Consider the following 23,229-nt stretch of genomic DNA (forward strand, 5'->3'; position numbering starts at 1 on the left):
GTTTTCAACGAGTCTGTATTTTTTTGCTGTTATTAAAATCACTACTGTAGTTTGGACTCCGAACCAGACGATGGCGCTCATGGACCTTTGAGCTGCGACCACCGCACAAGAAGAGGCGCCCGCTCTGTGAGCAGCCTTTCCTCCTATTATTAGCGGTGGGGTCGGTCGCGTTTCATGTGGCGGAGACGTGAATGCTCGTTAACGGTACGTGTTCTTCATTTGTGCTGCTTTTTGGTCTCAGGGTCAATTGCGGCGTCTTTAATCGGTTTGTAGCAGCTTTTCTGCCCAGATAATTCCAAATTAATCTGTTTCTCGTGCACCTGACCTCGTGGTCTGTGTCCACATCGTGAAAGACAACGAAAGAACCGCAACAATGGTGAACTTACCTGCTTTAAAACAAAGCAATTATAGATATGTAAATTATTTTTTTGTTTTTAGTCTTTTAAAAAGAAAACAAAGCTTTCAATCTGCGTAGTTTAATGTGTGTGAGACAAACTTTAACACAGCCGAACCTTTTAATGATGAGTTGCACGTGAGTCCGTGTTTCACCTGAACCTCGTGATTACTCCTTCACTGCACTGATGGGTTCGGCAGCTCCAGAACCGTCGACCACGTGGGCTGTGCTTTAAGCTGAGACTAACCTGTCGTGTTTTCTTGTAGGACTTCAGCGTGTGGATGCGTGTTCGAGCTGAGGTTCGTATCACTGTTTGTGTAACTTATTATTCCTAAAGTTAAAATGTTCTTTGAACTTCGCTTCAGTCTTGAACCGTAAGTTATTTTCATGCAGAGGCCCAGTTTGTTATTAAAGATTACTTTTCAAATGTGATAAATTTAGTTTTTTCTATATCGAACCTTTAATGATGAGCTGCATGTGAGTCCGTGTTTCACCTGAACCTCGTGATTACTCTTTTCACTGCACTGATGGGTTTGATAAACCGATACTGTTGATGAGGTTCGCTATATTTCAACCTGAGTGTAACATTTTTGTTTTCTTTTTAGGACTGAAGTCTGGATTGATCTTACTTTGTCAAGGTCAGTATCTGAATGTGCTTGTGTCTTTGTTTTTTCTTTTGACATTGTTCTGCATTTCGAGTGTATTTCGATAAATATTTTGATGTATTGCTGTTTGAATTGGTGGTGACGAAGCATTTATTTTGTTTAACATTTCTTTCTCTTTTTTTGTTTTTATACAGGGAGTAGTTGCACTAAATGCCATGAAGCACACTCACCAATACATGGAAGTAAAATCCTGTTTTAATAAACTTATCACTAGTTGAATGTTTTGACTTTGTAGCAGTTAACGTTAACTTGCACATAATTATTGAAATTCTACATTACATTTATACAGCTGCATCTGTTGTAAAGGTATGTGATCTTAATGTAAAGTTAAGTAGCTTTGCTCTGTTCTTAATTTTTTTATTGTAGTACTTGGATCTAGTTAAACACACTGTTTGTACATTTGTGAAAATAAAATGCAGTTTAGATATTTTTCTTTACTGCTTATTTATTAAATTTACTGTAGTGTTTCTATACTGTGGGCTGCAAGTCTGTAAACTGCAGAGTTGAGATGTACAGGATGTGCATATGAGAAGGGAGTTTCTTTTTTGCAGTGCTTGCAAACGTCAAGCTCCACAGTAGCAACACCTAATATTTACCAGCCATGAATCCTTCATCTACTGGTCGTTTATTATAAACACTTACATAAGTCCTGTGGTGAATTCTGAGGTAATCCTGTGTTGTTCAAGATCATTTCAGTTGGCCTATTTTGGAGCATTTAGCAGGATGCGGTTAATGGATGTTATTTTGCAGACTTACAGCTACCTTAACTTTGTTAGAGTTCAGAGGAAAATCGGTTACATGGGTCTATGGTCCTGAAATGTATTAGTGTTCTGTCAGATAACTGTTGTAGTGAATTGCTGCTCTATTAACAAAACAGCGGAGGAGGACACAGCCAGGCCTGTTTCATGGCTCTGAGCGGTTTGGGCAGCAGAAACACAACTTGTGGGTTTACTGACATTTTTAATCCCCTGAGACATCACAGGGTGACTAAGCCTGGATGTCTCATTTAAGCCCAAACACTTTCCATTTACGATGGGTTTGAATCAGTTTTTGCCCCTGGGCTGAACATTCATCACACACAAAGTCATCTTTGCTGCATCATGTTGTTTGAACATTCTGTATGAGAAGAGGAGTGACAATTTCTCGTTTTCAGAAGCCACTCGTGATAACTCAGCAGAAAAATGTATTTACGTTTCTTGATAAATAAGCTTGGTTGCCACGGGAAATGGCTGCTGTTACCAAGCAACGCATACAAACAACCCCTGCTTTGAATCATGCACAACATTTAGCATTTACGGTGTTTTGCCCTTTGTCGACCTGTGACTCGGATAGTGACAAAATGACTCATACACTGGGTTGTGTGTGGTCACAGCAACACTACTAAAACAATACAAAGTGAAGGTTTTAAAGTTGGGATTGATAAATCAGGAGCAGATAAGCTTAAATCTGTAAACGTAGCCGTGGGAGAAAGTCATTCTAAGCGTCTTAAATCTCGCCTGTGGTTTGTCAAACTTTGTGCCGCGTCTTTACGCGCGGTTGTAGAGTCCAGGATGCAGGAGGAGGAGGACGAGCCTGAGACAGATGTGAATAACGCTACCGACATTCGACTCCTAATTTGGTCCTCTGGGCGGGACCCGCCCCTCCAAGCTGCTGGTGAGCCGAGCCGGGGAGCGCAGCAGTCGCACTCTGCAGAGCTCCACCGCTGGATGCGCCAGGGACCGGCAGCAGGTAGGCGTCCGGTGCGTTAGAGAGGCGGAAACCGCGGAACCCGGTGCTTCCGATGCGACTTGTTGCGTCGGGCGCGTTGTTGACCCGGGAGGAATGTGACAGTGTTGGCTGGAGTGGCTGTGGTTTTTACACCACTGATGAAAACTCTCACATCCAGAAAAGCTCTGGTTACGCATCACTGCGCCTTTTGGGACGTTTTGGACAGGAATAAACAGAAGAAGAGTTTGGAGAGGCAGGTGCGACCTATAGGGCGTTAGGTTAAATATTGTCCCATTAATTAACCTCCGGGCAAAGACAAACGGTGCAAGCCGGTACAAACTGTTTAGTTCTGCGCGTGTTGTGCCATCTGCTGTGGGTGTGTGCGTGCGTGGACGCGTCTGGGAGCGGGGCGGCAGGGTGTGGCAGGCAGCACACCCACCACCACGGTCAATGAATGAAATGCGTGACGCGGACGCGCACGCGCCGCTCCACGGAGACGTCCGTCTTCAGTCTGGAAAATGCGAATCATTTGCCTAAAATTAAGAACGACACTTGTTGATCCTCTCAGCAACAACTTCTTAATTTCAATACAATCGAATATATATTGGCCTGATAAAATCAGGCCACCCTCATTACAACTATTCTGTGCAACCATTTTAAATATTCTAAATCATTTAGGGCTTCATATAATGTTTTTAATAGCTATAATATATTATTGAGCTCCAGCGCACGCACTAGGACGCTTTTCCAGCACAGCAGCTGAACTTGTGCTTGTCTAACTCGATTATAGGTGAAACTGAATTAGTGATGACAAACAATCAAGCATCGTCCGCGACCTCTCAGTCTGAGACCAGCGCCTGTGTCCTAAAACCTTATCACGCCCACGTGCGTGTGTGTGCGTGCGCGCGCGCGCGCTTGAGGGAGCCACATCCCCAGATGTTGGAGTGAAAAGCGGCTGCTTCGGCTCCTGCTGCGCTGTCTCGTCGCAGACCCGGTTCTTCGCCTGTCTCCGGCGCCGCTTCCATTTTTTTTGGGGGGGGGGGGGTGTTTGTGTGAACTCGTTGTGTTTTCCATGCTGCGCTGTGAAAAGACACATTTTCCACTTCGGGCTTGTGTTTCTTTTCTCCCGCAGTTTTCCTCTCCCCTTTCTTTCCTGACCCGTTTCCAGAACCAGTAAAGCGACGGCAGCGTTGATTTTTCCATTGCGAGCCTTTTTTTTTGAAGTGGTATAATTGGTGCCCTGACTTTAACGCCGGGGTGGGAGACATCGAACAGCTGATGGAAAGGACAGGGAGTCGGCACCAAATGGGCAAATATGACAAAGTTGCTAGTTATTGAGCAGCAGCAGGCGCCACATCTGGAACACATCAGTAAGTTGGAAAATGTTACAAGCAGCAGGGAGGAGGTCTGCGTTCAGAACGGGCGGCGATGACTCACTGCTTCGCTATTCACTCCATCACTGCTTTTAAACTGCGTGTCCCTCTGTGGCCGGGGCGCAGGGCTTCCCCCGTGCCCCCCCCCCCCCCCCCCCCTCCTCTCCCCCGGGTTTCAAGTGACTCACCCTGACGGTGATTTTGGGAGGGGGCTCTTTTTCCACTTTCTCTCTCGTTTAATGCTCGTCCCCCTGTTCACACTTTGCTCCAGTTCGGCCTTTCTCGCCTCCTCTCTTTCACAGGCGCCTAATGGGACCAATGTAAACAGGCCTGTTCTCACTGTTTATGACCTTGTCTCTGTGTAATCTGGAAACACGCAGCGCAGCGCTCGAGGAGCCAAGTGGGCGATGGCTGTCGGGGGAGAGGGGGGAGAGAGGAGATGCAGCCAGCGCTATCATAGTGTAGAGAACCTCTAGAACTGCTTAAGAGAATGCAGCCCAATATTAACTTGGTACTAAAGGCTTTGTGACGTTGTCTAGTGTGGCTTTTTGGTTGTCCTGTTAGGGATTTAATTGTACCGACAGAGTCTCTCAGACTGGAACAACAGCAGCCTGCTCGTTTAAACATCATTATGCAGCAGTGCTCGATACTAATTCGTTCCAGTAATAGGACTGAACTGAACTCCGTGGACCAGGACTCAGGAGCGTCCTCCGCTGCCTCGCGGCCCAATAGGAGCTGGGGCTCTGCGCGGTTCTGAGTGAGCGTGTGGAAACGGATGACGAGTTCCCTGGGAGTGGGCGCGGCGCACACGAGGAGGTTGTGTTTGGAGCACGATGACAGGCGCGTTGTGGGGCTGCCGGAGGTTAAAGCGCCACACCCGCGAGTGAGGCCGTGAGGAGTGACCGGGTGAAACAGTCTGGAGCAGAGTGGAGGAGAGTTCCCCAGCTGATTGGACCACATGTGAATGTGCTGCGACAAGTGTGGCCACAGTGGAGCCACTATGAGTTGTCTGAGACCGTGTTTGTGTGCTTTTACTTCTTCTTTCAACTATTCACTAAACACAATAACAGCATTGTGAAGACACTGATCTGCATTTCCAGCTGACGCCCCCTTGTGGCCACGCCGCGTACTGCGCACTAATAGTTTTTATCGCCTTTCCTTCGCAGACACCCAAATAATAGTGGACCCTCTTTAGCGTCTCTCGTCACCTACTCCAGCATCCACCATGGCTGTGGTCCTGCACTCCAACCCTCTCCTATGGACTCGCCTGGCCGCCCTGGTCTTCGCCTGCGTGGCCTTCTCCGTGGCCGTGCACGGCGGCCGGCTGAACCACGGCACCGGGGACTGGTGCATCTTCTGCTGGGCCTTCAGCTTCGCCGGCAGCGTGCTGGTGGTGCTGGTGGAGCTGTTCGGCCTGCAGGCCAGGTCCCCCGTCTCCTGGAAGAACTTCCCCATCACCTTCGCCTGCTACGCCGCCCTGCTGTGCCTGTCGGCCTCCGTCATCTTCCCGCTGTACTTCCTCAAGGGCTCCGTGGGCCCCAACGAGACGCGCGACTTCCGCATCGTGTCCACCGTCTTCTCCTGCCTGGCCACCATCGCCTACATCAGCGAGGTGAGCATCAGCAAGGCGCGCCCGGGGGAGGTGGCGGGCTACATGGCCACGGCCCCCGGCCTGCTGAAGGTCTGCGAGACCTTCGTGGCGTGCGTCATCTTCGTGTTCGTCAGCGACCCGGTGCTGTACGACCGGCACGACGCGCTCAAGTACTGCATGTCCGTCTACTGCATCTGCTTCATCCTGTCGGCGGCCGTCATCCTGCTGTGCGTGGGCGAGTGCACCGGCTGCCTGCCCTTCCCCTTCGCCCGCTTCCTGTCCGCCTACGCGCTGCTGGCGGTGGTGCTCTACCTGTCGGCGACCATCATCTGGCCCATCTTCAACTTCGACCCCAAGCACGGCGGCACGAAGAGCAGGCCGTCGGGATGCAGCCACGCCATGGGGCTGTGCGTGTGGGACAAGCTCATGGCGGTGGCCGTGCTCACCGCCGTCAACTTCGTCCTCTACCTGGCCGACCTCATCTACTCCACCCGCCTGGTGTTTGTCAGCGCTTGAAGGCGGAGAGGGACGGCAGTATGCTCCGAATAAAATTCAATTTGGCTGTTTTATACATTGCTGTGAGCAAAGGGTCACACACACACACACACACACACACACACACGCACGCACGCACTGCACCCCTGGTCTGTTGTATGCTCTGAAAACATGTTGCTGTAGCTCATAAAATAAGAACACGATGGCCTGAAGCGCTCGGTGGGTCAAGGCGAACGCTGAAAAACCTCTCCCGCAAGAATCGACTGGTCAGAGAGGGAGAAGGCGCGGAGGAAGTTCACGCGTTCAAAATGCTGTGTGAACTGGACAAGAATGCGAAGCATCCGCGTAAACATAGTCAGCGGTAGGAAAATGAAGAGTGGCTCAGTGGAGGAGGCCTCGTTATGAGTGTGTTTAAGTGTGACGTCAATGCTCTGCCTTGTGTTTTTAATTTGCTTTCATTTATAAAAAAATCCTTTTTTTTAACCAAATAGAGTAAAACAGTGACTATTTCAGGACTTTGCAGGTAATTGGCTGTTACAGGTGGTTGTTACAGCTGAAGTGACGTCACACTTGAAATAGGGCAGAATAATATACTTGATGCCTCGATGGATGCCATAGACAAGCCTTTTGCTCCTGTAATAGAATACGTGGCGTTTGCTGCCGTCGGAGGCCGTGTGCAGGATTTTCTATGCATGTCTCGTCGAGGCGCCGGCACTAAATTCACCAATTGGGTCTTTTGGTTTTGTACTGCTGTAAAACAAAAGAGGAAGAAACGGAGACAATGAAGCTTCTCTCGCTGCACATTTGCCTGTTTGTGATCTGTCCTTTAACGTTTTTACTTTTCACTGGTCATGTTTTATTTGCAGACGATATCAGTGTTGCAGGAAAATGTAACCCAGCCTTTAATAAAGCCTCATGGTCAACATGGTGTCAGCGGTTGTGTTATTTCATGCATTAGATGGATTAGAAGACTTAAATAAATCTTTCTCTTTTATCATGGAGCATTTGTGCAGACATTCATGCTCCCCAGAGGATAAATTTATTGTGTCTGTCATGATCCCTGCAATTACTAGTGTACATTACAGCTGATAAATGAGCCCATTTTCTGTCTTTAACTGTCGTAGCGATGTAAAGTTTCTGCTACGTAACAGCAATGGATCCACAGAACGTTCCTGGCATTGTTTTGACCACGAGTAAACCAATCATAAATCAAACTGTTCTCTCTGCAAACTATTTATACTCCAGTGTTTACCGTATCTCTCATCACGTCCTTCCTCCGTGAGCAGCTTCCAGCTCCAGGACGCCAGCCGTCTGCAGACGCCGCGGCGGTGGGGTTCGCTGGTCGCTGCGCTGCTGTCGCCTGAATCCAGGCATCGGCGTTCTGAAGCTGTTTGTTTTACTGTAGGAAGGGTTGAAACCTCTGGCTCCAGGCCACGGCTCCTACAATAGCACGTCCAGCTGCAGGATGGTTGGGATGTGGCACCTGGGGCAAACGGAAACGCACTGGGCTCAACATGTATCCACAATAAACCAGTATCAGTTACTGGTGCAGGAAGGATTCATGTACTCAATGCGTTCAAACCACTGTTGCTGCTGGTTACAGAGCTCATGCTCGTCCTACATTGTGTTTGTTTGCTCTCCTCACTGAGCTCGTGCTCATTGAAATGCTGCGGGGAGTCGACTTCCTACCCTCCGTATGTAACTCCATCAATTCTTAGCTTCCCACTCTGACCCACAGAAGGAACAAAGAGTTGAAGTCATCGTGAAGTCATCAGTGCGACAATAGCCTGATACAGTGCTGAGAGCGGGCGTGGGAAGCACTCGCTCCAGAAACAGCTTCTGTTTGCGCTCGATTTCATTTCTCAGGCCGTTACTTCATTTTGACTGCACTTCAACTTGTGCCGACCTGTGACCGTGTCGTCATGTGGTCACGATCGCTTGTCATTGGACTTCAGGGTCTGTGACGCGACAGCGCTGTGGTTTCGCTGGGCGTCGCATGCCAAAGTATTTCTAGATGCACAAGTCTCAGCACGGGTTTGACGCAAACCTGATGAGAAGATACTGCTTAACATTCACAGTCCATAAACTCTACAGCTTCATCCTGCTGTAAATGACTCTAATGGGATCGCTCTGGTTTATCTAGTCTAGTCTCTGACTGGGCCGATGTCCTCATGTCTCGTCTTTTACAACCACACATGTTGAGCACCAACACGTGCAAATAACAGTGAATGCACATATGACATGTTGACTGATCGCAGGTCAGCGTCAGGGAAAGGAAGAGGCTCAACTCCTTCACAGAGTTTAGGAGTGATGACGTCATCGTGTCAGTACTGTTGGGATCCCCACTGTAAAACACTGTAAGAACAGCCTTGTGTGGATCAGCTCTGCACAGCTCGTGGTCCTATACATAGTCTGTCCTGTGGGACGTCAGCTGTTGATCTAGGTCTTCATTAAAGGTTGGCTCAGCAGCTGTCGTATGAACCTGTATGTGTCCGTCAGGGGAACCGAGTGGTCCGATGTTTGAGACTCTACCTCCCCCTGCTGTCGAACCAGGAGTAGAAAGGTTCAGATGCTCTGTAACAGACTCCCAGCATCTCCCAGATGAATCAGCTCTGTTACTGTTGTAGCTGTCTAGGTATGAAGTATATCTGTACTGCAGCGGGAAGCAGGACAGTCAGTTCCTCTGGTAGTTCTAGGTCAGGGTGACCTCGCTCGTGAGCTCACATGAGAAACTATGCGAATCCCTCCCCGACCAGCAGTTAGCTACGGTTCTGGCCTCGCGAGCGTCGTTCCTAAGCTGCAGCGGGCGGGAAATGTCGAAACAGGAAGCGTTAGCGTCACTGGAGGAGTTATGTGTTGAGATTCCAACGTTAATGCATCTTAAAACGTGTGCATTAAGGCTGCTGAGCCTCCCAGCATGTCCTTACATGGCTCTGCTCCACCATATAGACACACATCCATCCAGAGAACATGTAATGGTAATGTACTGCCATACTTTTATTGCCTTTGTCGTTGTGTAATAATTAAAACCCTGGTCTATATTTCTTGTAATGACACTTCTTTTACATAAACAACAGCAAATCAAACTTTTGATGTGGTTCTGGTCCTGAGTTCTTTTGGGATGCGCTGTTCTTCAAGAGAATATGACACACGATCCCTCACCCAGACTTTTCACACAACCAAACTCTGCTTTTGTCTTTGAAGATGCAATGTAAAATTTAAACATCCACAGTTTCTCTTCTAATAAACTAAACTGAGGGTAAAGTCCTGGACTGAGAGGTAGAAAGAGGCTGAGGGCCAGAAAATGAAATCCTTTCACCATTACTCATAACGTTTCCATCTCCCCCAGAACCTGAGCAGGAAAATGTGGACTTGCTTCAGGACGGACATTTCAGCTTGAAAAGCCCTGAAATAAGACCAGTAAGGATCCATCTTCTGTTTTGGGACTAGTGGAAAGACTTTATATAACGTTGTTAAAAGCATTTCCCTTCAGTCGCTTTACGCTCAGTTCGCCTTCATTCTCTACCTGTTGCAATAAGACACAGAATTCAAGTTTCTTGTATAATTTATTTTGAAAAAAATGTTATAAACATTAATTTCCCTTTATAAAACCACGACAGCTACATACAACAGTGCCTTGGCCACTGGAGTGATGCATCTTGAGTGCATATGAAATTACAAAAATGGTGCTGAATATGAACTGGGAGCTCCGTGCTAGTGGTTGTCCATCTGGGACCCGGACTGGAAGGACTGGATCTCCTCCCCGATGAACTCGTTCACTGCAGGCGAAAGGAGGAAGAAAATCACAATCCTGTTAGTCACAGGCAGTGAGCAGTGAATTATTCAATCAGCCATTCACTGCATTAGAGCAGCTGATATGCATTAATGTGTTTCATGTATAGTGATGCAGATTAAAGGTTGAACAAACACAGTTAAGTAATAGTGTAACAGCATAAAACACAATAATATTCAGCTGTTATCATCTGTCAAATCTAATCAACAGCTCAATATCTGCCTTTCATTTTTCCATTTATTCATAAAATGCATGAAAATGTAAGAAATTTTGCAAACTTTTAAGGTCAAAACTCGCAACTCACCTTCTTCAAATGTGATTTGGTGCATAGATGCGGAGCTGGTGAACTCCAGCGGGCAGTCCTGGATCTTAGCATCCCTCTCGCCTCCAGGTCCCGATCCCAGCACCCGTCCCCTTGGGTCCCAGCCCTCGTAGTGGGAGTAGGGCGCCGGGCAGATGTCCTGATACAGGCTGGGATTGGGGGGAGGGGAGGGACACACCTCCTGAGTATAGGCCGGGTACTGGGAGTAGGGGGAGGTGGGAATGGGAGGCAGGGGGGAGGTGGAGATGGGGCTGCCCGCAGGGAAAGGGCTGAGGGAGGAGGAGTGCGAAGGGGAGGGTGAGGAGGAGAGGTAAGGTGAGTCCAGCCATGGGGAAGGGGACGGGGAGGGGGGCTGCGGCCCACGGGGGTAAAGGGGGGGGAGGAGCTCGGTGAAGCCCAGCTCCAGGTTCTCGAAGCTGGGGTGGCGTTCAGACAGAGCCGCCCTGGAGCCGCCGGGCTCCTCGGCCGCAGCATCGGGCTTGGAGCAGAACTCCTCGCGGTGGTAGCTCACGGCGGGGCAGGGGGGGGAGTAGGTGGGCGGGTAGGGGGGCAGGTGGAAGCCCAGGCCTTGGTCCTCAGCCATGGAGTCGCCCCTGGCGTGGAAGCCGCGCTCCATCCTGGGCGCGGGACACGCAGCCGCCGCCGCGTCTGCAGACAGCGCCGGGGGCCGCGGCAGCAGAGGGTCCTCCTCCTTGAACAGACCTGGGGGGTGAACGCGAGGAGGGGGAGACCTGAGACATGAGCCCGCTGCACATTCAGGTCACCCAGAAACCCGAGAAAGCCGTGGACACTCACTGGGGAGGTACTTGAAGCAGTGGGTGCTGCTTCGCTTCCTCTTCCCGTTGGAGACGTACAGGCTGACGGACACGGGCCGGCTGACGGACAGGTCGCTGTAGGCGGGGACTGTGACGCACAGCACACACTGCGCACAGAGGACACAGCGCATTACACACCGGACCGGAACCGGAGGCTCGGCAGGGTCCCGCCGGGCTTCATTACCTCAGTGCTGTTGTCCCGGTCAACGTGAGCCTCCTCCTCCCACTGCAGCTTCCCATCTAGCACACAGGAACACAGACACGGGTTGAATGCGTTTGACTGAAGGAGCTCCGATAATGCAGGTGTGTTGGAGAAGGAGGAAGCAGGAGCTGATTCCTATTTATTATGACGGATTGTGAGTCTCATCCCTCTTCCTGTTCCTGCTGCTTCTAATGAAGTTCTGTGTGCCGGCGCTGCTGCGTTCAGCATCCTGATTCCTTCACCGTCCTCTTGAGACGCGCTGACCCTGTTTCACGGCACAACGTTTGTTGACTTTGTCCGACCCTGTCACTGACACTCACTACAGCTTTGGCTCATTTATACAGACTCACTCATGCATCAAACTGCTGTCCTTCCTGTTTTTTGTGTGCGGGAGGTGAAACTCTTTCATTTAGTGCAGCTTCAAACCACACGACAGGAGTCTTTACATTAAATATTAATGAAATTACTGTATTATTTTAGTTTCTCCTATTGTCAAAAGTCAACTTCAAATCTGTCTCATAGCCACTACTACTACTACTACTACTACTACTACTACTACTACTCATTGCAAATTTTTTAACTGCTCCAAAGTTTGAGATCTTTCACACTCCCTGTTAATCAGCTCCGTAGACGTTCACCTGTCCCTCGCTCCATGAACAGGACCCTGGAGATGGGCAGGAAGTTGGTGCCGGTCAGCAGCAGCTCCTCTCCTCCGTCCACACAGCAGGAGGTGAGACTCACAGACTCGATGACGGGCAGCTCCTGGGCCGAACGCTGGGCTGTAGGCAGGCAGAACCCCGTCAGGCTAATGGCGCTTGTTGCCGCCGGTGATGGTCAGCCTTTCTAGCCGCCGCTCCACTCACAGCATTCGATGGGCAGCGAGGCCACCTGCAGGGCCAGGACCCGGCCCGGCGGCGCAGCAGGGGGCGCCAGAGGGAGGTGAGTGCGAAACACCAGACGGACCCGCGTGTTCTTCCGGCCGACGTCCGTCTCGCCTTTCCTCAGCTCGATGTCCGAGTTCCTCAGCTTCAGGATGCCGGCGCAGTCGATGCTGCGGGTGCCAAAGTGCGCGCGTGAGTCCGCAGCAACGACTGCCCCAGAACCAGTCTGACCCGTACTCACAGCGCCGTCATGTTGTTCTCGGGGTTGAGGGGGATGTCCAGCAGCTTGGTTCCGGCCTGGAGGCTCTCGTGACTGGCAGTGCCCACCATCTTCCCCGTCACCCTGAGGACGGAGGAACCATTCAGCCAGTGGTTTTATGAAAATGAATAAGTTAAATACTGCCCATTAAAGTCAAATCCTTTTGCTGATGGACCAAAACAGCTCAGGAATGAGGCGGTTCTATTAAAATAGGTCAGTACGACTTAACGTGTTCTCAACAATAATTAGATATTTCCCGGGCCGACAGCAGCAGGAGGCAAATCCCGCAGCAGCCAGAGCCACAGCGACCACGTGCTCTGACCGAATTGCAGCAGACATCAGTGTCCAGCAGTACCTGTGTATCTGATAAAAGGGATGGGGCCTGATGGACCTGTCGTCAGCCGTTCCGACGAAGACCTGGAGCGAGAGCGGCTTCCTCTCGGCGTAGCCGCTCAGCTGTGAACGCAAAGCAGCGGTGATGCGCCCGTGTCTGCGGCTCAGCCTGATTGGAGGTCAGTCTGAATGGAGTCTGAAGCGAGGTCTTTCACCTTAACCACGGGGTGTCCCGTGGGCGTGGCCTTCACGGCGCCCCTGCTGCCCTCCGTCTCGTAGTGGGCTCTGTGGTGGGGGCGCGGCTGCACCTCAATGCGCAGCTCGTACTGGTCGAACTGGGAGGGCAGGGGCCAGTCCAGCGGCGGCAGAGCGTTGGACCTGTAGCAGAAGAGACGGGCGCTCCTGAACAATCATCCGGGCGCTCGCGTAATGACTTTTCAATGGGATCTACACATGCAAACGCGGCAGCTGCTGCAGAAGACGCAGCAGAAGTCGAACCTCGGAAGCTTTCGCTTTCACTGGACATGTAATATTACTGTCTGGGTGGGGGTGTGTTCGCGTGGACCCTCGCCTGAACAGAGGGCTGTGGGCGCTGGCTCGCGTCCGGCCCCAGGCCAGAGCCGGGGGCACAGAGAGGTAGTCCATGCCCAGCGAGGCGGGCTCCCTCCTGATCTGCTGGGCCTCGGGCAGCGCGCAGGGGGAGCCGTGGCCTGGAGCCTGCTCCGGATCCGCCTCCCTGGGGGACAGCTGGGGGACGCACAGTCAAGTTGGCCGCTGCAGGTGCTTTTAATAGACGTGTGTGGCGTTTAGGCGCCGTTACCTGTTCTAGCGACGTCTTCCTGGTCTTCTGCGGGACGCTGAGCTCACAGCTGCCGGGCAGGGCCTGGGACTGGGCCGTGGGCTCCCCGCCCTCCAGGCTGCACCCCTGCAGCTCCTCCGAGTAGCTGCCCCTCCGCGACGCGCAGGGGGAGGCCAGGGGGGAGTTCCGGCGCTTCTTGCCCCCGGGGGAGGTGGGTCTGGAGGACGGCGAGAGCCCAAAGCTGAGGGTGGCCTCGCTGAGCTCCTCCTCCTCCACCAGCAGGGAGTCGCAGCTGGAGGCGGGGCTGAGCCAGCCGCGGGAGGAGGGGCTGGAGGCGGGGCTGGGGCTGAGGGACCCAGGACACCGGTCACGGTAGGAAAAGGGGTCCAGCAGCGGAAGGTAGAGGCGCTCGCGGTCCCAGCCGCCCCCACTGCCCATGTCCCAGTAGCTGGAGAGGGTGGGTGCTGGGTCATCTTCAGGAGAGATGGTGGTTATCTGGATGCTGGGACACTCCACCACGCGGGACTCAGACACCTGGGGAGGAGATCAGCGCACAGATCAGTGTCTACTTGCCGAGAGCATGCTGGCGTGCGGGTCAACGGGCCGCCGGACCTGCACGGAGCGCGCCGGGAGGCTCTCATAGGTCCCGCTCAGCTCCCGGACGGGCGCCCGCCGCGGAGGCGGGGAGTGCATCCCGGCTCGCTGACTGGCCGAGGGCGGCGGACTGGGGATGCTGATTGTGTGTCCTGCATGAGCGGCAGCCAGGTGGTTGTCTGCAACTGAAAGCCAGTGTCAGGGCACGTTATTGTATAAATAACTGGCGTTCAAATGATAAAAAAATTCATATTTAAAGATGTAAACTCTCATTAATCTTTCCTCACAACTGCACAACGACAGTTTTGCATCTGGCGTCATTAGATGTCGATCAGGAGACTGTAAACGTAGTTTGTGGTAACTTGAGATTCATTTTTTATCACCAACATACCTACATCACTCATTACACGTAAATGTTCCCATGATTTACTCAAGAGTAATTGTAGCCATATGGAAAATGCATGTAACTGGAACGCTTCCTCAGGAAGTATACAACAGAACAGTTGTTATTTAGTTCAAAGGCACTCACTGTGCAGCTCACACAGTAGTGGTCGCATGTATACGCTGTTTACTGGAGCGTTACAGTTTGGGCAAGTCAGGAATATTTCAGAAAAACTTGTTTTGTAGAATTTTGGGAATATTCCAAAATCAGCCGGTTCGTTAATATAATATGAATTTTGAGGGATTTCCTCAAAATATGAGTTTCCTTTCATCTTAAATACTTAAAGCAGCGCGTGATGATGATGAAGCTCAGGCCATGAACAAAAAGAGAGCGAGCGAGCGAGCGAGCGAGAGAGAGAGAGAGAGAGACACCAGCGGCACACGCGCTGCCACCCAGGTAGGATCGCTGGATGTTCCTGCCTGGTTCTGGATGCGAGGCAGCTTCGCGGAGCTGCAGTTCATGTGTTTGACTGGTCTGTCTGCACTTTGGAAACGTATGACGCAGAGGAAGCGAACGTTCAAACAAGGGGCGACCGCAGCCTGTGGACCAGCCGGGCTCGTTCCTGCAGCACGAACGGGCAACTACTCCTCCGATAAAACGTGCAATGGAGGGAAATATGATGATTGGCTTGTTTACTAAATGAGCCCAGCTCCGCTCATGGATCCAAACCTCACACCGCTCAGAATCTGAAACCCTAATCTCAAAATTTACCAGAAAATGAAAGGCCAGAAAAGCTTGGTGGACCCGTCTGAACGCTCATCCACACCAGACGTGACTGTGAAGGCGGACGCGGCTAACTGCCGGCAAATTAAGACTCGGGGTGAAAAATCTCCTCAAATGTTTCCTGGCAACAAAAATATTTCCAAATGATTAAAGCTGCAGCGCCGAGGCAACTCTCGGGCCGCGGGATTATTCACACGAAACGGTGATTTACAGGTCTGCGTGTGGAGCAGCAGAAACGTTTATGAGCCACGAGCACCAACCCAGCACAATAAAGTTAATCGAAGGTCCAACGGCCCAAGTGCAGTGTAATATGTGCGAGTGTGTCCTGAGGTGAACCGTTACAAAGTCCGGTTTGGACGACGGGTCGGGACGGAATCAGCAGCGTACGCGTTCTTACTGGTGGGTAAAAGGTAAATGGGAATTTAAACTGGAGCCTTTACCTGAATCTGAACCACAGCTTCCAGGCATCTCCACATGGTACAACAGAACTTCTAGCTTCTTTTGAGACAATTGTGCCCAGAGTGTGTGTCCTGAGCTGAACCCTCACACGGAGCAATAATCAGATCTGCCTAAGTTGGAGGTGAGGAACGTGTCAGTGTCAGGTTCATTATTCTCTAATGCTTTTATCTGTTTTGTGGCCTGAATGTTTTGGAGACGAGGGCAAGAAAGTGTCATTACATTCATTTCCACTGTAAATGATATCAATCAGTTGTGTTTTTGGAGCCATAACAATCATTTGGTCGTCTGATACAGTGAATTGAATTTTCTTAAATTGGATTCGTTATTCAACATGTGTTTGGAAGTTTAGTGACAGAAAAGGTGCCTCGGACATAAACTGGAACAATGTGACACTTTCATACGACTGTGTAAAGAGTTAAACGTCCCTCAAAATGAAAATGAACTAAAACCCTTGTTTCTCCTGCAGTTTACATGGGGTGTGGTAATACAGCTGTGTGCCAATGAGAGTGGATGTGAGGAGCCGAGGTGTGTGTGTGTGTGTGTGTGTGTGTGTGTGTGTGTGTGTGTGTGTGTGTGTGCGCGCGCACGCGCGTGTGTGTGCGCGCGTGCGTGCGTGCGCGGCTGAGGTTCCTTCCCAGATGGCGGCCGTTAACTCCACTCACACGCACAGCTGATTGGAAACACATTGGAGTCTGGGTGCCGCACGCACATGCGCCACAGTGGAACACACAACGTGAACGCATACCACACGCAAGACAAACACAAACACACCGACGCTCGCGTGCTGACGGAGCTGGCACGCACAGAGGCGGGCGACGTAGGCCCCCGTTACAGCGCGCACACACACACACACACACACACGCACGCACGCACACGCACGCACACACGCGTTCCCATGCGTGAGAAACCCCGGTAAGTGGCTCTAACCCAGGCGGCTGCTGCCGGACGGCTCCAGGTGCAGCAGGGCGACCTCGCTCTCCTCCCCGGTACCGGAGCCTTGCGGTTCGGCCGCGCGCACCGGCGACGGCCCCTGACTCCGCCGCTGCGGCGGGTCCTCCTCAAACACCAACTTGAACTCGAACTCGCCCTCCTCCCAGGCCGAGCCCGGCGCGGCGCCCATCGCCCTCCGGCAGCGAGACCAGGCTCCAGACACAGCGGCAGAATCTTATCGGGACAGAGGCTTTAAAGTCCTCAGCGCGTCACAAAGTGCGGATCCGCCGCAGATCTGGCCGACGCGCGGCTACGTGTGCGCCATTACGCGTATAATCCTCCTCTGGGACGCTTTTGGTGGAACTTCGGCAACTTTTCCGGCTCCTTCCTCTCGGCGGTGACTGCTCCTTGGTCGGACGTTTTTCCGCCGTGATGCTTTGCAGCACAAATCAAATCTTCCCCTCCAGACGCTCTTCCTCAAACACATTGAGTCCGTCGGACTCGCTTGGGTCGCTCATTCCGCCTCCGTCGCCCTCCGCGTCGCTTCTCCTGCCTCGTTCGCGTTCAAGTAGGAGAAAAGAAGGGGAAAAAAGTTTATCAAATATTTTTGTCGTCCTTTACCCTTAATTGCCTTTGGGTGGGTTTCCCAGCGCCAGTTGGTCCGTCACTCATTCCCCATAGGACCACGTGCCTGTCCATCATGAATCCCCCCTGCCCAGTCTCCATCCTCCCTCCTCCCCCGCCTCCCCCCCTCCCTCCACTCACCGAGGGTTTATCTTTTAGTCATCTCGCCCCACGTTTACGTCAAACCCCGGTCCAGCTTTTACGCACACACCCCAACGCAAACCATCAGCCACCAGTCTCCCCAGTGGAAAGCCGCCCATTGCCTCCTCATCGTCACTAACCTTCACACGTGTAAGTGCCAAAGAGTGATTGTTATTCCGCTCATGAGCCAGCGGTTCACTGCCTGTGATGTTAACTGTCACTTAGTGAACATTACAGGGCCTATTTCCTGTGGCGATGAACACGACAGACCACCCCCCCCCCCCCCCCCCCCCTTCTCGGCTCTCACTCTCCTCTCTCCTCCCCCTTCTTCCTCCCATTTTCTCTCCGTTTTTGCCCCAAATCCTCCTTCCCCCCGTTCTCCTCCCGTCCGACTCCTCCTCGTTTCTCCCTCTCCCGAGTCCCGCATCCCTCGTCCCTCCCTCCGTCCCCTCTGCCGAGGATCTGTTTCTCATTATCCACTGTAGTCTGCTCTCTGTCTGAGTCAGGAGACGAGGAACTTAAATAAACACCGCCTGAGCCCAGCTCCTTCTCCACCCCCACTCTCCACCCGGCCCCTCTTCGCCCTCCTCCGGTTCTCACAATCATTAGGTGCATGTTGGACTGCTGTTTGACTCAGGGCCCGTTCACTCTTGTTCTCTGGGGGTTGCGTGGGCCGTCCTCGGGTCCTGGACTGATCTCAGGATGTTGCAGTCTGTCAGGGGAGGGGAAACATGCCACGGGATGCATTCGAGGCCCGAAGGAGGAATCGACCAACGCGCGACCACCGCCACCAGTAAAAACTGCACCGCTGGGCAAAGATACTGCAAAGATCCCAACTACACCTCCGAGAAGAGCTGAGTCAGTGACAGGAGCCAATGAGCTCAACTGAGAAGAACCCACCTTCATAAAGTACAAACTTCCCTCGCATTCATTGTACTGTACAATGTGTCAAAATTAAAAAACAATTTAAATTTGACGGTGTTAAACTTGCATTTTGAACTGTAAACTCTAAAACAGTGAAGGGCGGCTGATGGATGAGTAGGTCACGCACAGAAGTGCTGAGTGTCACGTTTCCGGGATGGACTGAGACGCCTTGTGAACCTACTGCCCCCGTGTGGCGAAAAGCGGAACTGCTCTCAACAAACCAGGCAGCCCCAGAGTCCGAGGGCCCACATTGTTGTATCAGAAAAAAAATACAGATTTACTTCATTTATGTTATCACATTCCATTTATTCCATATTTCACACACATTCGCTTCTATTTTCCCTGAACAAATGTAGAGCATCTCTAATAGGAATAAGATTAAGAAAGCGGGGAAATTTCTTCCCACGAGAGCATAATACATAGAAGAAAAATACAGCAACAGTTTCACCTTTGACAAAGTTAATGTTCACTAATGCCACTAAATCCAGTGCATTAGAGTGAATTTGAAAATAATCAAATACAATAGGGCCAGTGTTTGTGAACCTCACTGGAAAAGATCTGCCCCGGGCGTGTACCTTCATGCTTTGCTAGTTGGCTTTTTGCCCCAAGGAGTCTGTTTGTCTTTGCCTTCCTTCAGGTGGGCACCCAGACGCACACTTTTACTGGCGTACTAAGATGTTGTACTTCTGACAGACAAAGCCATAGGAGTCGACACCAGGAGGGACAAGCACGAGGGAGTGGGCGTGAATCACTAGACGAGAAGGAAGCTGTCGTTACCATCTTCAGGGTAAATTACCACGTAAATGATGTCAGTGAGTGTGAAAGTGCAGCCAGAATTTCCCTGGAGACGTAAGAAAGCAGCAATAAACACCTGTCCATTCACTCACTCGCTCCTGTTCCACTACTGAAGTCAAACATTCCTGTCAGAGACCTGTATGAACTGGTGAGGGTGTGTTCGCGGCTGTGGGGGGCTTGTGCAAGCGTTTGAATCACTTGCACTCCTCTGCGCCGCCGCGTTGAGCAACGGTTGATTCAGAGCGAAAAGTGCCTCTGGGCGCAAAAATGTGCATTTTAATGTGTGACGCTGGGGCCGTTTATCTCAGACCAGAAAGTCTCGATCCGCAGGGCGCTCGTACGTGGAGGAGAACAGGAAGAACCAAAGAAAGCCAGGGATGCGGGGAGGGGCCCTCCCCCCGCCTCCCCCTGCCTCCCCCTGTCTCACCGCAGCGTGCTGCAGCCTGCGAGGCCCGATCGTCAGTTTCATCACACACGGAGCGAGCGCAGACGAGGACACAGCCAGAGCCCGACGGAGCCCAGCTTTGGGACATTTGAACAGCTTCCTGGAAAGGTCAGTCTTCAACGGTCACTGGGAAACCACACATGCTCATATCTGTCTTTGTCTTTTCACTTCATGTCATAATTACTTATTAATTATTATGAAAAACCACAGTTATCGCGTCTTCCGTTTTTCTTTTCAGTTGATTTCTTTCTTAAATCAGTTAAAAATTGTTCAAACTAAAAAAATAATTTCTAGTCTTATGTAGTTAATGTTTTGGTTCATTCTGTCATTTTAACCAATATTGTCTCTATAGTGTTTCTGTATGAACAATTAATCTGCAGTATTTCCAGCTTTAAGACAATAAGAGCGTCAGCGTTGTCTAAACTGGGCTTCGATGCTTTTAATGGTGTATTTCTCAGCAGTGACATGTTGCTTCTCCATCAAAGTTCCTCTGTTCTATGAAACCATTGAGGGAAAATAAACTGTTTACACAGGAAAGTACATTAGGCCATAATCAGGAAATAGGGGCCCGGTGACTTTCCCTCACTGGGGGTAAATGGGGTTTTTGCGGCGATCATGTGGAGACATAATCGGTTTCCAGACTAATTATCCTCTCTCAATCATCTCATCTTCAGCCCCGGGATCAGTCTCTATGCTGCTTGTCCGTCATCTGCTGCCGATGCCTGGCGCAGTGCTGCTGATCTTTGACGAGTTTTAGCATGTGTGTGTGTGTGTGAAGTACAGAGCTGATGCGAATACCTTCGAGGCTGCGTCACGCAGCACACGTCCTCCAATTCAGCAAAGTATTACTGAATGTTCTTTATTTAACATGCAGGGACGTGGATCACACTTCATCCTTGTCATCTTTAAATCATAAACTCGATGCGATGGTGTGTGTCTGCAGGATAATAAAGCCCGTGCACCATGACCAACAATGGCTCAGCGGTGGACACGCCGGTCAGCAACGGCTACGCCTCGAGCCTGGGCGCCCTCATCATGGCCCTGGTCTTCCTCCTGGGCGTTCCCGGCAACCTCTTCATCGTGTGGAGCATCCTGGCACGCACCCGGCAGCGCTCCGTCACCACCATCCTCATCCTGAACCTGGCGTGCGCCGACGGCTGCCTCATGGCCCTCACCGTCTTCTTCATCATCTACCTGTCCAAGCAGACGTGGGTGTTCGGCCTGCCCATGTGCAAGGCCCTGTTCTACCTGTGCAACGCCAACATGTACGCCTCCATCTTCCTCATCACGCTGATGAGCGCCAACAGGATGGTGGCGGTGGTGTTCCCCGCCAAGGTCTTCTCCTGGGCCAGCAAGACGATCGTGAAGCGGGAGATCGCGGTCATGTGGCTGTTGGTGATGGTCATTTCTCTTCCACCGCTGGTGTTTCGGGACACGATATTGGTCGAGGATAAAGCGTTGAACATGACAAAACTGGTGTGTGCGCCCAATCACACGCTGCCTCGATATGTAAGTAGCCTCTGGCTGAGTTTAACAGTAATTGTTATAATCTGTAACTAAACAAGGGCTGATGCCTGAACCTTTTGCTCCTCCTGGGTGCAGCTGAGGTTGCAGTACAGCATGGAAACCGTGGTGGGGTTGATTCTTCCTTACGCGGTCATCATCACCAGCTACGTCCTCATCCTGAGGCGAATGAGACAGAGCAAGTTCAGCCGGAAGGTCCGCAGCGAGAAGCTCATCCTGGCCATCGTGGTGATGTTCGGCATCTTCTGGCTGCCGTACCACGTGGTCAACATGATGCAGGTGTGTGACCTGACCTGTGCGTGTCCGATTCAGGTTGACTGAGCGCTGGTTTGAACACTGTTTTTTTCTGTCCAAGGTGGTGGCTCAATGGTACGAAGAGGGTTCTTCCCAGAGAAAAGAGTGAGTAAAGATGAATGTGACGACATAATGATTAGATTGATGGAAGCTCAAGACGTATGAGCCTCTTCATCCTTGCTTCAGAATTTACATTTTCTTCTTTAATTTTGTGTTTAAGACATGCATTTTATTACTAAACATTGCAGCTCTGCAGGAGTGCATATTTTCCCACATTCCCATCACATGCTGTAAACAGCACACTGATAAAATGATGGACAGATTTTGAAACAAAGCCTCGCTGCAGCCAAACATCCAGACTGAAAAACACACAAAACTACAAAGAGCTAATCTTTTGCCTGGCTGTGGCTGGGGTTATTTTGCAGGTCTTTGTTGACATCTTGCATTTGCTTGTGGTCACATGTCTTTGTGGACATTTTCCATCTGGTCTTTGTTTGTTGCTTGCTCCGCGTGTATTTTAGAGACTATGCAGAGGTGAAATCCAGAGAGCCTATGATATCAATAATAAGATAAATAATGAAGAAGACGTAAGGTGAAGATGTTCTGTTCCTCTGCAGACTGGACTATTTGTCCCAGGCGTTCCGAGCCGTGACCTCAGCCTTTGCCTTCACCAGCAGCTGTGCCAATCCCATCCTCTACACCTTCGCTGCTAAATCCTACATCAAGAAGAACGGCTTAGCATTTATGGCTAAGCTCTTTGAGGCCACATTGGATCAAACAGTAAACAAAAAAAATCGGCTTGCGGCTAAAGACAGTCCATTCACAGCTGACTCTGTGAGCACAGGACCTCTCAGTGGACAAAATGGGAGGGGCACATGAGCTACATGACCACATGTGGAGTGTGGAGAGTAACAGTATTAGTTGTTTAAACAACAGTCAGTTGAGTTGTTGAGTTCAGTATTTTTTGTGAGGGTGAATGCTTAACAGGCATACAGTCAAAAACAATGAAACTGTGTTGTTTTGTGTTGTGCAACCGAGCAAACTTGAATTAGAAAATTGACTACTACTTACTACGGAGGACAGATCATTCTGTTCTCTTTAAAATCTCTGGAGCTGGATGAAAACAGTTTTCAGTGTGCAAATGCAAGAAATTGTGGGTTTTGTCTTGTTTTATTTATTATGTTGCACATTTTATAAAACGATATATTTTGTTTCTTAAATTGTATATTTTGTTTCTCATTTTGTTTTTTCCATTTTGAATGCCCTTCTCTGCTTTTACTCTCGATCTAATAATAATAATAATTATCTATGTATCTATCTATGTATCTATGTATCTATCTGTCTGTCCGTCTGTCTGTCCGTCCGTCCGTCCGTCCATCCATCCATCCGTCCGTCTATCCTATCTATCTATCTATCTATCTATCTATCTATCTATCTATCTATCTATCTATCTATCTATCTATCTATCTATCTATCTATCTATCTATCTATCTATCTATCTATCTATCTATCTATCTATCTATCTATCTATCTATCTATCTATCTATCTATCTGTCTATCTATCTTTTCCTCTAACCCTATCTTGTAAAAAATGTGTTATATATTATTCTGTATTCATTAAAAGTCTTGTACTGTTGGTTTGTAGTGTTGCAAGATGTCAATCACAAAATAAAGTTTTGAGTTTAATTTGCGTTTGGCAGTTTGT

At 50.4% G+C, this 23,229-nt stretch overlaps 3 protein-coding genes across 5 annotated transcripts; 2 read left to right on the plus strand and 1 right to left on the minus strand.

The window, feature by feature from the left end:
- The first annotated feature begins 64 nt into the window (after window positions 1–64).
- myadmb (myeloid associated differentiation marker b) lies at window positions 65–7,153 on the plus strand. 2 transcript variants are annotated; one of them, XM_055503819.1, is made up of 5 exons: window positions 65–204; window positions 661–693; window positions 1,000–1,032; window positions 1,194–2,787; window positions 5,306–7,153. In XM_055503819.1, exon 5 carries the CDS (start codon window positions 5,365–5,367, stop codon window positions 6,244–6,246), a length of 882 nt encoding a protein of 293 aa, XP_055359794.1. In that variant the 5' UTR covers window positions 65–204; window positions 661–693; window positions 1,000–1,032; window positions 1,194–2,787; window positions 5,306–5,364; the 3' UTR covers window positions 6,247–7,153. The 2 variants fall into 2 exon arrangements, with proteins under 2 accessions (XP_055359794.1, XP_028987871.1); XM_029132038.3 differs by lacking the exons at window positions 65–204; window positions 661–693; window positions 1,000–1,032; window positions 1,194–2,787 and adding an exon at window positions 3,801–4,136.
- A 2,619-nt stretch (window positions 7,154–9,772) lies between these two features.
- nfatc4 (nuclear factor of activated T cells 4) lies at window positions 9,773–17,562 on the minus strand. 2 transcript variants are annotated; one of them, XM_055503882.1, is made up of 14 exons: window positions 17,543–17,562; window positions 16,775–17,330; window positions 14,242–14,408; window positions 13,651–14,163; window positions 13,402–13,577; window positions 13,046–13,208; window positions 12,853–12,953; window positions 12,480–12,581; window positions 12,221–12,408; window positions 11,996–12,136; window positions 11,340–11,395; window positions 11,136–11,262; window positions 10,323–11,042; window positions 9,773–10,004 (listed from the first exon to the last, which is right to left on the minus strand). In XM_055503882.1, the coding sequence occupies exons 2-14, from the start codon at window positions 16,965–16,967 to the stop codon at window positions 9,940–9,942; spliced, it is 2,712 nt and encodes a 903-aa protein (XP_055359857.1). In that variant the 5' UTR covers window positions 16,968–17,330; window positions 17,543–17,562; the 3' UTR covers window positions 9,773–9,939. The 2 variants fall into 2 exon arrangements, with proteins under 2 accessions (XP_055359857.1, XP_028988533.1); XM_029132700.3 differs by lacking the exon at window positions 17,543–17,562 and having other exon boundaries at window positions 16,775–17,436.
- A 2,094-nt stretch (window positions 17,563–19,656) lies between these two features.
- Window positions 19,657–23,203, plus strand: ltb4r2b (leukotriene B4 receptor 2b). The gene is made up of 5 exons (XM_029133051.3): window positions 19,657–19,814; window positions 20,650–21,215; window positions 21,309–21,509; window positions 21,586–21,629; window positions 22,142–23,203. Exons 2-5 carry the CDS (start codon window positions 20,670–20,672, stop codon window positions 22,401–22,403), a joined length of 1,053 nt encoding a protein of 350 aa, XP_028988884.1. The 5' UTR covers window positions 19,657–19,814; window positions 20,650–20,669; the 3' UTR covers window positions 22,404–23,203.
- The last annotated feature ends 26 nt before the right edge of the window (window positions 23,204–23,229 follow it).

The sequence above is a fragment of the Betta splendens genome, chromosome 17 (assembly GCF_900634795.4).
Source record: "Betta splendens chromosome 17, fBetSpl5.4, whole genome shotgun sequence".
Lineage (NCBI taxonomy): Eukaryota > Metazoa > Chordata > Actinopteri > Anabantiformes > Osphronemidae > Betta > Betta splendens.

What these genes read in the sequence shown, in the direction of transcription:
- nfatc4 (XM_055503882.1), bottom strand. Translation starts at nt 16,967, where the DNA reads ATGGGCGCCGCGCCGGGCTCGGCCTGGGAGGAGGGCGAGTTCGAGTTC. An exon ending in CCCTTTTATCAGATACACAG is followed by an intron (nt 12,582 to 12,852) that starts GTACTGCTGGAC and finishes CTCCGTCCTCAG; the next exon opens with GGTGACGGGGAAGATGGTGG. An exon ending in CCAAATCACATTTGAAGAAG is followed by an intron (nt 10,005 to 10,322) that starts GTGAGTTGCGAG and finishes TTTCGCCTGCAG; the next exon opens with TGAACGAGTTCATCGGGGAG.
- myadmb (XM_055503819.1), top strand. Translation starts at nt 5,365, where the DNA reads ATGGCTGTGGTCCTGCACTCCAACCCTCTCCTATGGACTCGCCTGGCC.
- ltb4r2b (XM_029133051.3), top strand. Translation starts at nt 20,670, where the DNA reads ATGACCAACAATGGCTCAGCGGTGGACACGCCGGTCAGCAACGGCTAC. An exon ending in ATCACACGCTGCCTCGATAT is followed by an intron (nt 21,216 to 21,308) that starts GTAAGTAGCCTC and finishes TCCTGGGTGCAG; the next exon opens with CTGAGGTTGCAGTACAGCAT. An exon ending in GGTTCTTCCCAGAGAAAAGA is followed by an intron (nt 21,630 to 22,141) that starts GTGAGTAAAGAT and finishes GTTCCTCTGCAG; the next exon opens with ACTGGACTATTTGTCCCAGG.